The 14,723-nt window shown below is 33.5% G+C and overlaps 1 protein-coding gene across 1 annotated transcript in view; it reads right to left on the reverse strand.

The window, feature by feature from the left end:
• Positions 1 to 5,013: 5,013 nt before the first annotated feature.
• Positions 5,014 to 14,723, reverse strand: part of LOC124634633 — a 96,707-nt gene continuing 86,997 nt past the window's right edge. Inside the window, exons 4-6 of the mRNA XM_047170287.1 lie at positions 9,167 to 9,300; positions 7,572 to 7,773; positions 5,014 to 6,921 (exon numbers count right to left, since the gene is read on the reverse strand). Of these exons, the coding sequence (XP_047026243.1) occupies positions 6,755 to 6,921; positions 7,572 to 7,773; positions 9,167 to 9,300 (503 nt within the window). The 3' untranslated portion in view covers positions 5,014 to 6,754. The remainder of the gene's footprint in view (positions 6,922 to 7,571; positions 7,774 to 9,166; positions 9,301 to 14,723) is intronic.

The raw sequence follows: 14,723 nt of genomic DNA on the forward strand, positions 1-14,723 counted from the left end.
AAAAACGGGATTCTTAGGTATACAAGAGAGCGATTTGCACTATAGTGTCGAGTTCGTGGATAAATTTATCTTCGTCCCGCGATTACTTCCTTATGTGGATGTTATGTTATATATATTTGATATATATTTGAGGGGGGAGTAAGTTGTTTTTAGATTGAATTTGATGCTGTTTGTGATAGGCTCAATTTGATGCTGTTTGTGATAGGCTCAATTTGGATAGTTTATTGGAGGTAGGTGGAGATGAAACAAGGATTTTCTGTTTTAGTTCAAAAGCAACATTATATAGGTATAGAGGTATATGTAGGTAGCTGAAATAAGTTAGATTTCTAAGTAACTAATGGCACATTCTAAACACATAGCAAACATATTTATTACAATGAAATACAAAATAAATAATAGGTCATGAATTGTCAAAATAATGAATTGTCCAATTAATATGTTTATTTGGGAACAGATTTCAAGGGAATAAGCAATTTTAATAATTATACGCCTACACAATTTTGAATCCTAATTGTTTCATTGGATTTAGGATATAAATTAAATGTTGTGATACTAACAGATCGTGCCTAATTGAAAACAAACCTGGTAAATAAACTGAAGGATATTATTTGTTTGACCGCGCTAATCTCAGGCTAAATTCAGTGACGCAATTCTAAAAATATGCGTACTAGATAGATGGCGGATCTAGCCAAGGTCCACAGGAAACCCTGGATGAGAATTTCTGAAGACCGAGCAACGTAGCGAATCTTGGAAAACCTCTGTCCAGCAATGGGCTTCTTTCGGTTGAAATGGTAATCTTTAAGCAGAAAAACAAATTGATTATTAATATTTCATAAAATATTATAATTTTACAAATAATACTGCACCTGAATCATTAGCATAACAAACAAAGGGAATCAATGCGCATCGCAGAGTAAATAATTGGCGCGAAGTTAAAGCTGAATAAAATTCTTGCGGCGCTTTGTGACGCTGCGGGCGCCCCTGGCGGAAGCCGCGGAGACTAACTATGTGATGGGGACATTCTGAATAATGCGCAGAGTAGGGAGTTCTAGAGAATTTTTTAAATTATTTTTCATGCACCTTAAAAAACTTGTTGTACACATAGTTCTCCTTTGGAAGGTGTCATCGGACACGTAAGATGCAAAAGATGTTGCGTATCCTAAACTCCTCCAAATAGTGTTCTCTTTAAATACTTTTTGCTGTTCAAAGCTGTCCAACTAAGTAGTATCTTATCTGTTACAATAAAAACGAAACAGAACACTTCTGTATATTCGCAAGGCAATAGCTAAGGCCCATGCTTAACAAAGTGCGTGGAGAAGTTTTTAAACATCGAATACAAATTCTCACTAGGATTATGATTCGTACAAGCTAAGGGGAAAACTACTCCCAATTTGAAAATGGAACTGAGTCTTTGTGTCAGCCAGTAGAATGAGAGTAGAATTTAAAAATCCTATTTAGGTAATATTTAAACTGCTTGCACTCTCTATTTCTGTAACTACTCTATGCTACTAGCCGGCAAGCCTCCCGCTATGTTTGTTCATTAGAGGTTTTAATTTGATTTTTCTAGCGCGTTCTAATTGCACTACGCTTATAATTCTCCACTCATTCATAGAAGACAATTAGAATGCACTGTGTGTGTTTTTAAATTGTTTATTTTTTAACTCTATGTTTCGACTGGTCTTTTGGTGTTCTGAGTGGTATTCAAGCATTGTGTCTTGTTACTAGTCATTACGACTTCCCAAAATCACGCTACACCTTGCATGTTCGCAAGATCCAAGAAACTACTAAAGTCAAGATAATTGTTCTTGTACTATTGAATGAAACTGTTACTAAGCCAATTTTTTTTTTAAGTATGTAGTACTTAAAAATACGTCCGACAGTCTATCCATAGTTAATAGTGACCGAATATAGCTCCTTGCACCAATCGCCGATTTGATCAATTGGCAGCAATTTGACGGCCGATTATGGCTTGGCTATCAATAGCTACACGATGCAACTCTTCCTTGATTCGCAAGAAAAAATAAAGACCAAAAACTACCCATGAACTTTGTATCGATCTTGAAAGACAAAGTAGGTCCCAATGGAAGAATTACGTTAAATCCAACAACGACATATTGGACTGAATCCAGCTTAATTGGATTTTAGATTGCACCTGAGATTGGATTAGATCAGAAGTAACTATTGTACTTTTTTATTCGGTGTCGGGTAAGGTCGATCTTTTTGTAGAGGACGCTGATAAAACTGGTTGTTTAATTACTGGTGTCTTTTTGAATAATGGTTGATTGTAGATTTAGGTGGAAAAAATGCTCTGATTTAGTAAGTTGATTGGTTTGCGCTCCCGCACTCTGTAAGTTGATACAGTTGACAGGCGGATAGTTTGATTGGGCTTATAAATCAGTATGGAGTTGAATGGTACTAAGCACATTATAACGATCAGGTAACCGGCCAAAATCAGACTGCCTTCGTACTGAACTGTTAGTCAACCATCAGACTGACTATTGGCCAACAGTTTAGTCTGCAGTATGTGGGAGCTATTGTAGATAGAAATAATGGTATATCATAGGAATAGGATAGAATCATATAGTACGAACACTACATCTATACTTATTTTATAAAGCTGAAGAGTTTGTTTGTTTGCTTGAACGCGCTAATCTCAGGAACTACTGGTCCGATTTCAAAAATTATTTTAGTGTTAGATAGTCAATTTATCGAGAAAGGCTATAGGTAAGCCGTATATTATCACGCTAAGACCAAAAGGAGCGGAGCACCAATGAAGAATGTTTCAAAATCGGGGGATATTTTCCTAAACGGTTAAAGTTTCGCAAAAAGCATGTATGACAGAATAGTTCCCCTTTAAAAGTTCTAAAAAAAAGTCCGCGACAGCACACGTCTATCTTTTAAGGTTAGCTCACTAAAACCTTTTTTATAGTTAAAGTCAGCGTTAGCCCAAAGTAACTATTCCACGCGGACGAAGTCGAGGGCGGAAGCTAGTATTTCATAACAGACCGCTCTTTAGTTTGACCATTACCGAAGCTTTTTTTAATTATGTAGGTACAGTTTTCACTTCTGTTATTTGTATACTCAAACATTAATAAGGATTCGGTATAATCATCATCTTCCGAGCCTTTCCCCAGAATTCACTTCTTCCCAGAAACTTTTAATCAATTTTTGAAATGATTACTAAGACACGTTAACATAAAAGGTCCCAGCTATCATTTGAGCGTCTTTCGCAGTTGTTATGGGTAGTTATAATTCAGAAAGCCTGAAAACCTAATATTAAGTGGTCTTGTTAACTGGTTGGAGCAGGTCAGACAGGTAGTCGGTCCTTGTAAAACACTGGTACATACCTAGCCGGATCGGCAAGACTGGAAGCTGACCTCAAAGTAGTTAAGAGGCCAGGTACATGCGATTTACCTCTTAAATTGTTTAGAAATAAAACTACATAAAATATTTTCAAAAATGTATCTTTATTTACAAATTTTCATTGATTTAATAATAAAACCTTTTGACAAATTATTATCAACAATTACAAATTAATAAACAATTAGTGCCTTGTGTTACATTATTATATTCAAATTATAATTAGGAATAGGAATTAGTAAAATTAATCAAAATATAGCTCATAATTAAAATTAAGCTTATGTGTGTGAGCATTTTATATGTATATTCTATGTAAAATAATGTGTACAGCAGCTGTGATAGAATTTCATAAAGTTACATTTTGGAAGCGAGCTGCGCACTGCAACTGCCGACCGCACTTGCAGCGACTGCCCGAATCGATGATCGATATCTGAGGGTGACAGCGTAGGCAGAATGCAGCAGAATATAAATAGCAGAATGGTAGAATTGTGATATTGGCCCATAAATACTAAAAGCCTAGCTCCTTTTCAGTCGTACAACACAGTATATTTCCACGATTTGACATGACTAAATTATACCATTAAACAATAGGTTAAACTTTCATTATGCTATTGATGCTGATAAGATTTTTTTCATGGTTTGCTTCACACCGAAATCTGGTGAACACACTAAGAGCTCACTGCACACTGTAAACTGATGGTCCGATAATAATTATTGATATATACCTAATTTATTTTGAAGGTAGGTAATCGTGAACTCGATCAAACCTTTTAGTCGATCTAATAATAACATTCAGCTCCATACTATTTTATGAGCTCGATGAATCTATCAGCCACCTAAAAGTTTACAGTGTGCCAAAGCTGTCATTTTGACTTTAATGTAGATTTTACGTCAGTTGCACAAAGGTTCATTAAAGTTAAAACTTCATTAAATCTATTGCTGTCACTTTTTATCTTGTTGACAAAGAAAGAGTTAGCATAACTTTAATGGAGCTTTGTGCAACTGAACTGACGGTATGTAGATTACATTATGAATTACATCTCGATGTTTGATTAAGCAATCCAGTGATATATCTATTATAAAACGATTTAATACGGCAGGTCAGGATACTTAGTTTTCGCATAAAAATAAATAAATAAAATATTACAAAACACCCAAATAATGACCACACATAGAGTTCTGAATACTATTTACATTATTTCTTTATCTTTTTACAAAAGATTTACTTCGACGTTAAGTTTAGGTATAGGTATTTTTGGATGTAGATAATCTTGTACAAATCAATGCCTTTTTGCTTTAATGGTCTATTTATGATATTTTTACAATATCAAATGATGCAAATGAGTTCCTTCGATCAAAAGTCTGTTTATTTAAAATTAAACTTAAATAAAATTAAAAAAATAATTAAGGTAAGATAATGTCAATGCAGTATTTTACAAATAGGTAATAGGACTATGCGTAAAATATCGGGAAGAGATTTTGCTGTTTTTTAAAATGCTGATGTGTACTTTACATTAGAAAGAATTTAGGTAACAAAATAGGTCGTGTTAACATTATGGGATTATCCAGTGAAAGGTTACAGAAATAGTTTTATAGTGATTAAATCTATTATTTAAACAGCGGACCAACCAAAGCGGAGTGGAGAAGATTTTAAACAACCAATGGGATTTTCAGTTTTATAAATAAAATTATGTGTTTGAATAAAGAAAGTCTTTTCGTTGTTGAAAAACTTCTCTGTTCTTCTCTGATTTGGTGGAGTCAGGACCTTAAGAGTATATTTTTTACAATCGTTATCTATTAAATTAACTGTTAATATTCCAAAATACAGAATTCTGACATCGAGTTTCAATATGTTCATTTAAGATGTTAAAGCCTAAAGCCAAATACATTTGAGTATTTCTTATTATCATTACAACTGTAAAGATTCTTTATACAATGAACATTTCCAATTCTATCTTATATCTTTGATACAATGATTACAGAAGTATAAAGTCGATCTGATTTTCTTTTCGAACACTTTGTCAATAGAAACTGACACTTTATTTAGGTATGTGTCAAGGTCAAAAAAAAAATATCGTGTTGACTAGTTTATTAGTCATGGTTATTTCATAAAGGTACCTCAGCAAGTTCAATGTTGCAAAGATATAAGTTTCTGTCTTTTTGCTAACTGTACATACATTAAGTACTATGAAAATTTAATTTTCATTTTCCATTTAATCTTATACCTATGGGACCGTGTTAATGATACATTGATACATCTTCATTGCATTATAATACGGCCTTGCAGGTTTGGTAAAACCTTTATGAATTATCACAATATTATATTTATAATTATATATTATAATATATTATAGCTGTGTACAATAGATTGACAGATGTATTTACAAGAAGACTTACATAAGTGTTATTTTATAATAGAAAGTGGAATGTACAAAATGGTGTGTTACACGTTAATATTTTTTATTTAAAATAAAAGCGGTATTAATTAGTCAATAAGGTGACAATATGCGCTTAGTAAATTAAAATTAAGAGAATATAAAAAAAATATAATCATAACATAAAGCATGGATAATGGTCACTCTCTTTATAAATCACTATTTTATTTCAGTGGTATATAGTACAGGTAGATACAAGTAAAGGAAATGCAATTTGGTAACATAGTAAATTATCACTTCATAATCTTTGTATTTATTTTGATTTAACACTAAGTTACATGAGAGAAATTCTCATATTTATCGAAAAACTGAAAACATAGTTGTTATTAGTTTAAGTTAATAAGTACCAAGCCTATTTAGATGGATCAGGCAATTCAAATTGGAAAAAATCCCCAGCATCTAGAGGTATAATCATATAATCATCTGCATCGTGTAATTTACATATCGCAAGTTCAGTAATATAAATTAACAAAGGCCTTAAATCAAATAGATTTGTAAATCATCTGTTAAGTTACTTCTACCCGAGGAACAAATATCGCAGTTTGACATATTTTCTGTAAAAAACCTGTCAAAACGTCAAAAATATTCTTGCATCCCAACTTTTGTTTGATTTAAAAATAAAGCTTTCTTTTTCATTCATATTAGTTTGGAGGGCCATGTTGTCATGCCTATAAAAAAACGATGGATTATTCCGTATTTCTATTAATAATTTAATAACTGATTTCTATTGATGATTAAATAAATAAAACTAAGACTTATTGGTTTAACTTAAAGGTTGATTATAAATAAACCTTTGAGTTAAACCAATAAGTCTTCAAATTGAACATACAACATCTAAACAGGCTTCCACAAAAACCAAACCAAAATCAAACTTCCAAAACATGTAGTGCTTAAATATCGTGTTTAAAATTAGGTATTTATCAGACTAAATTCGTATTTTTACACCTTAAATCCTCATTTTAACCGCCAACTAGCGAAGCGAAGGCTGCTGGGCCATACTTTTCCTCATAATCTTCGTAGTCGAGAATTGGCACCAAGTAGTCCTGGCCCATGACTACTGGCAGAAGAAATAGTAGGAGGAGTAGGATCCAGCTTTGGAAGCACTTGGATGCGCTGTTGAGGGTGACTGGAATTTGAAAAAGGAACTGTGTTAGTAAAGATGCAACAATATAATTTGTTATACAAAGCCATATTTGTACAAAAAAATAATTTGTTAAAGGCTACCTACAATTAAATACTATTAATCTGCTTTGATGAAGATATCAAAGCTTCAGAATGCCAACTTACAATATGTTCAGAATCATTCTAACCTATTTCATTGTACTATGTTCGATGGCATCGTAACACATCAGAGTGTGTACGGCTCCTGAACTGCCGATTGTAGCGTTACGCACGTAGCAAGATAGATGGCGTTACCAGGTTCATAAAGCGCTCTATATTATTCACACTTTATTTCCCTTATTTTCAGTAACTAACACAGAAAAGGATTGAGCGTTAATCACTAAGCTTGCTCAATGTTGGTTGGTGATTTCAGATATGGTATATAGTCCTGGTTTCTCTAGATTCTCCTTCACCTTAAATTAGTTACTGGTTTAAACAAACTTAGAAAAGTCGCATTAGAATTTGCTTATCTGGAATCGAACCCACACTCATACTTGAGATGTTGGTTCTTTACCCACTAGAGCACCACGACTTACAAACACTTTAATTAATAATTTTGCGACTATTTCCCTGCTCGTCTCCCATTACCTACAAAACAGATAAACGAATACTCACTCCTCTCAGGTCTCGGATCCGTATCAGGTGTAAAGAAGTCCAGGTTAGCCGAGTTCCTGTACACATCATACACTGTGGCTAGACACGCGACTCTCAGCCGGCCTCCTTGGAACATCTCGGGCGTGACTTTCACGTCTGCCTTTACGCTCGTCCAGAGTAGACCACTCTCTGTAGGATGGAGACTCGTTTCTGATGAGCGGAGCTGGAATCATATGAGAAGAAGTTATTTATTTATTTGAAAGACTATGTACGTAGTTGATGAGACAGGTCAATTACCTACAAAGGCACTACTTAGTTACAACGTAGTAAACCCGCAGTCATGTTAGTGAGAATGGAGATTAATTTTATTGTTTCGTGTTCGTGGTGTCATGAATCCGAAAAACTACATGGTGACGGGAATAAATAAATTAGCTATTTATTTCTATAAAGCACCTAGAGTTATTAATAAGTTTGGATTTAATAATTGGTGTTATTGTGGTTATATTCAAGGGCAACTAAGTTTGCGTTATTGTATTTTAAGATAACTTTCAGGGACTCATTAAGCTAAGCAAACAGTTCCTATTTGCAAATATCAAAATAGCTTTAATTAACCCAGAAAACTCTTCATGCTAAGTTCTCACCCCAAGCCCTTTAAACACCTTTTTATAATCCATTTTCGTATAACCTAGAAACTATGGCTATCTAAGAAGAATAACGACCAATTTATCATGTTAAAGTAGGCACCTGTTTTCACAAGCCCTGTTGAAATAAGTAACAAGTAGGTACCTAAGTTACAGGTCGCCTGTGAACTGATCTAATTACGAAACTTTTTCATTCACAAATTAGTACATTTAAAATATTGCAAGGTGAAACTTTTTCGTTGAAAGAAGATTACTTTATTTTGAATTTGTGAATAGATACTGTGGGAAAAATTACTGTTTTGGATAAGGAGCTTGCCTTTAATAAAATGTCTGTTCGGAACAAAACAGTTGCTATGGAACTATCATCACTGATATTCGTAGGTACTAAAAGATCTCTCTCTCTCTCTCTCTCTCTCTCTCTAAATATTATTTACATTTGAATTAGGCTGATTAAATCTGAGCTTTTCTGACGTCAAAACAAAACACAGCCTCCATAACGCCCACTCTTTACCAATATCTACGTTTCATTTCTTGGAAGAAGAAGTAGCAACGAACTCCCCAGCAACACACCTCCGTCAATTATGTTTGCTTGAAGACATTACCCAAAGCGATATTTATTTTATACAAAAATATAATACCCCGAGCATGGTTATAGACTTCATACGGATAGGTAAGTGAAAGGAGTTTTCAAGACATGGACAAAACATTCGCACATAATGTAGGATTCTTAATGAGAGGACTGAATTTTTATTTCCTAGATAATGTATTATAAAGAGGTAATCTTGTGTGTCGGAACTGCCATGTCAGATTTTCAAAAGTCTTTCACTGATAGCTTCAACAGCGTTCCTGGGTACCATAGGCTAAGTATATTTTATCCCGGTACATGCAGTAGTTCCCTCGATACGCGGGTGGAACCGCGGGAAAACGGCTAGTATTAGATAAATAGTAAAATAGTCTATACAGAAGAATACTTACAGGCTCCTCATTGATATATATAGTGAGGTTAGCACCAGGTCTCGCTGGCGAAGACGTGCAGTTCGCTTGTAACACCTCACCAGGCTGGTATCGATCCTTGTCTGCCTTCAACTGGGGCGGGTGGTGCGGTAATGCTGGAATTTGTTGAAGAAACATGTTAAAAAACAAATAAAGCGTTTAAAGTTCCAGTCTATCTATATGAGACAGGCTTGATTTTGCGTCAGTGTTCCATGTTGTTAATGAAATCTTCTTCTTCTTTCGTGTCGATGACATGTCATATTTTGGGACTACACTATGTCAGCCCAATATGCCGCCACAGCGAGAATGAATAGTAAGCGAGAGAAATATTGGTGGGTCAAAACCCACTGGGGATGCACAATTGTTTGGGACAGTTACCCCGGTACACAATAATGGTTCTAGAAGGAACATAGGTAGGTTTATTGGCGGAGACTTCCAAAAAATGCTAATTATAATGAACAACTTATAACATAGTCTGGAATTGGTTGAAAAATTTTCAAAACAAAATAATATACAAATAAATTATATTAAAATTGACTATCCACAAAATATTCAACTCTCTGATATATCTGAACACCAAAACAACATTAATCATTATTATTCTAAAACCTAGCCTAAAGGGATTTCGAAGAAACGCGTGGGCACTAAATTGAATCCTAACAAAATAAAATACTTATTCAAATGGAGATTGAAACCCTATAATACGTGTTCTCTAGGATTATTGCGGTCCTATGGGAGCCACAATATCAATTTTGTTTGTTTTACATGTAACGATATAAGTATATCATGTAAGTATATCTTGGACACAAATGGCTGATAAAAAGGTGAAGGAAAACATCTTGAGGAAACCTGGACTTTAAAGTCTGAAATCACCAACCCTCATTGAGCAAGCGTGGTGATTAACGCTCGATCCTTCTCCGTGTGAGAGGAGGCCTGTGCCCAGCAGTGGGACGATAAAAAGGCTGTAACAGTGACATGTACCGATGTCAATGATACACTGTCATGATATATGTAAACTAGATGTACATATGTGTCTATTGTGTTTGATACTCTTTCACGGCAAAACGATTGAATTATTCTTAATGAAACTTGACAGTAAAGTTAGCCTATATTACTAGAAGGTGAGATTTTCTCTACAGATAATGTATTTAGGCACTATATTAGTATTGAGTAGATAACTCTCAGTGTTCATGAGATAAAGCTTGGTGATAAAGGACAGACTGACCGACAGACGAACAGTGAAGTCTTAGTAATAGGATCCCGTTGAGTACGGAACACTAAAAATACAAAAAATTACCATCATTTAGTTACTTGGATAAAGTGAAATTAATATTATTATCAGTAAAACAATTAATTTTCCAGGTTCATTAGCGATAGCTAGAAGGTATTATTAGTTATTCAATTGCCTTGTAACTTAATACCTTATTATGTAACAAAATATCTTCAGAAATAGGTCTATTGAGTAACATGATTGCCTATTGTCTGTCGTTACGTCGATTTGTCCAAAATAAGGTAAATTATGTAACATTGTGTTACGTATTTTCTGATGAAGTGTTTTGTCATGACATGATAATCATAATATTCTGATATTCTATTTTTATAATATTATTATTTATTTTATTCGAGAACAAATTATGTTCATCAGAAAGTTATTAAAAGAAGAAGTTATAAGAAGTATGACGGCGGACCCGGTAACGTTCCTCGTCATCCAAACGCATGCATTTACTTTCTTAGGAGATTTTGCGTAAGGCCATCTGCGTTACTCATTTTGTTCTCCATGTGTAAAGTAGGTACTTAAAAATCTATGTTTTTAAAACTAGATGTGACCAGATTTCCAAAAGCTTTTTTACTCTCATTTTTTTCTAAATAATATTTAATTTTGTCTAAAAAGCACGTCACGTAAAATAATAATAATGTTCGAATAAAATTTTTCCTGTTTTATAGATGTAGTAGACCAAAATAAATATTTGTGCCGCACACTGTTCGAATCTTACCTTTATGTAATAAATCCTTCAGCCTATTTCACAAATCACATCACGACAGGCGATAAAATAAGAACAATATGAACACTCAAAATATGCAGAATAAACACAAGTAACTTTGTTTTATTTACTGTTTATATAGCATGATTTTATCTTCTAGTAAAACAAGATACACGATATATTTCCTCGTACTACATAATTTGAAAATAAACATGCTATGTCCTGTCGTAAAGTATAGCGAACACGGAGTCAAAATATTTTTGGTAATATATTGCATAGTCCTTTCTTACATTTTTAGAGAAGGCAGACTTTTTATTGTATCGCATAGAAAGAAAATAGCAGAAAAAAGAAGCTTCCATCCACAATTTCAGTATACTACTTTCTACCACGAAATCCAATAGAACTTCTTCATTTTGCTTCTCAATAATGAGACATCCACGGGTAAGCGCATTCCACCAGGCAAATAAGCATACCAAAACATTATAATATATCATATGTGATACTGTGTGACTTTTTTTTCATTTTTGACTAGAGCGTAAAATCTACACAATCTATCACATATGATATATTATAATGTTTTGGTAGATTTTACGCTCTAGTCAAAAATGAAAAAAAGTACAGATGTCAAAAATCACTATACTTATTTCCTTCCTGTATATTCCTATATTCCTTTTCTGTAGAAACCATTCTATGAGTTATGAAATACACAGTACAAACGGTTATAAATACCAATAAAAAAACTTTACAACAAAATTCACAAACCAAAACAAAATCAATCGCAAAAAAAGCCTTCCCCAACTTCAGAAAACCCCTAAAAACACTAAATTCAAAGATAAGCAGGAACACAACAACTATCAACAACTTTCCTATTACAAACTATAGAATAATCTGGAACTTAGCCTATCCAATCCCTAATAAATATGAGATCGGTCGCCGATTACGATACTGGTATCTGAAACTTTATGTCACATAAAATAACAATAGTGATTCCGTTATGGTCGTTCCAGGGAATGGAATTAGGACCTTCCGAAATTGTGTTGTTGTGGAGGTAATGAATTTTTATTATTTTATTTTGGCATAATTCGATACTATTTTCAAGCTATAAGCTTATAGCTTGAAAATAGCTATAAGCTTATAGCTTGAAAATAGTAAACATTACAAAAATCTTTTTGTTAGAAAAGCGATCCTATTCTCCCCCATTGGGCTGCACTTTTCTTAACCATATTTTCTAAGTGTTTTTTCTAAGTCCACCCTGACTTCTAGAAAGCCGCAGAGGTATAACATCACTGACAATTGGACTGTGGACTACTTTGTGAAGACCAACAACGTGATTTGAGGACCATGTTAAAATGATCCATGAGCTTTCAAAGCAGCATTTTTTACTCTTCGCATATTCAACCCATTATAAAACCTGACTCGAGTGGAAAATCCGATAGTGTAAATGCGCTTGATTTTATCTTACACCCACTAGACCTACGAGGAAATCATTTTTATCTATTACTTACTGTTACTGCCTTTTTATCGTCCCACTGCTGGGATGCGGCCTCCTCTCACACGGAGAAGGATATTACTTGCCCTTCTATTATGAAGTATAAACAGGAAAACTTTCATCATCAAGTCCAAGACTAGTTTTAAAATATACAGTCGAATACAAAATTAGTTATACAAAGTCATAGTCCTCTAAAGCTGCCCTGATTACTCAATTATGAATGAGCCAATAAAATTGTTATGACCCTGTTAAAATGTTACAGAATGATGTTAAATTGAGGACTGAAATATCTTCTACAAATTACGGATATAACTAATAGCTTTCATTTAATTAATAAAATCGTTTGATCACTCTCCTTAAGTGTAATGACAAAGCTATTTCGGAACCGTGTTGGTAATATAAAATTTAATCTGTTTTTCAACGTCTTAGACTCGGAAATGCAATTTGTATAGTTATCAGCACGAATCTTGAGCTCTGACCTACATCTGCGCAGAAGTGATTTATTAGCAATGAACCAATCCCGAGTGACGATTATGACACGATGCACTGCTGACAATCACCGCTTTAGCCCGTCCCCGCGTCTCACTTCATACCACAAAAGGGACCCAATAAATTACTTCTGCGCAGGTGAAGCTCAGAGCTCAAGATTCGTGCCGATAACTATACTTTTTTTTCAATTCGTTGCTGGGTAAAACATCGCAAAGCCCTGACCGTCTGTCATTTTTTCTCATAAAAAAACTCATTTATAAAAAAAAATATAGGTATCTACATTAAATATTGTATAACACTGTTACGTCACTTCTCATAGCTTAAAACCGCTATTCAACATGGCGACAAATAAAGAAAACGTCTGTATTGAAAGCAGGACATCGGAAAATGAAGTGAATGCATTTGTATGCATTCATTCATTCATTCTGAATAGTTTGAGGAAACTGTTTTGAAGCAATAGCGGGTTTCCACGAAAAGAGTTATTTTAAGAAGTATTATGTTTGCAAAACAAGTTATTTTAAGTTTTCATGAATGGTTTAGTTTTAAATAAATAGAAAAAGGTCACTTTTACGTAAGTATTCCAACATAAATATAACCTCATTTACACTAACGTAATTTAAGTGATATTTTTGTGCTGTTGTTAAAATCGGGACGTTTCTGAAACCGCTCGCAACAATATCTTAGCTTTTTCAACAGTATTTATTTTGCAAAAGATCAACAGATTTGATGCCTTTCTCATTATCAGCTAACAATGTACCCGCCATCACAAAGTTGGATCAACCTCCTTCATTGTCTCACGAGGCAGCAAACTGGCCACATAGACACAATTTAGATACTTTTCCCAGTTAATTAAAACTTTTTATTTTATCGTTCGGATATAATATTCAAACTGCGAATAAACTTCGTTCTAAAATTGAGTTAAAGTCGACGCAAGGTTTGTTTAAGACCAGAGACTATAAAATTATAACGGTCATAATTTAAATTTCGAAGGAGTAGATACTTAAGGCTGAATGTACCATTAAACTAATCTAGCTAAACTAAACTCAGTTAATGCAATACCATTATATTTTGAATTCATTTAAGATATACGTATCTTCTAATGGACTAATTAAATGAGGTATATTATGTACATGATGAATGTTCATAATATCCTTTTAATCTTGGTTTCGAAAGGTGAAATCATCCGTTAGTGTCCCGAAACTGCCAAGCTATTTTTTGATGCCAGTCATTTGTTTGAAATTGTTTTAAAAAGTTTGTTGATCTCAATCAATGTTCTTCAATGTTTTTTGAGAGATAATTGTATAATTTTATTATTCTATATTTTTAATAAAGCAAACTCAATTACACTGTATTTTAAAAGTGGATTCTGAAAACGAAATAATATTTTATTAAAAACAGATTCATTGTTATTGAGGCAACTTATGAATATTCATTTGCATAATTATTTTTTTTTATTTCATTAGATAAAAGTTTTTGCATATATTTTTAAAGTTATTTGTCTTTTAGTTTTCACACTGGCACTTACAACGTGTGCCTTAACATTCAACTCAACTTTTTTCTTCGATTCTAAGTCTCTTCT

This window comes from Helicoverpa zea, chromosome 11, assembly GCF_022581195.2.
Source record: "Helicoverpa zea isolate HzStark_Cry1AcR chromosome 11, ilHelZeax1.1, whole genome shotgun sequence".
Lineage (NCBI taxonomy): Eukaryota > Metazoa > Arthropoda > Insecta > Lepidoptera > Noctuidae > Helicoverpa > Helicoverpa zea.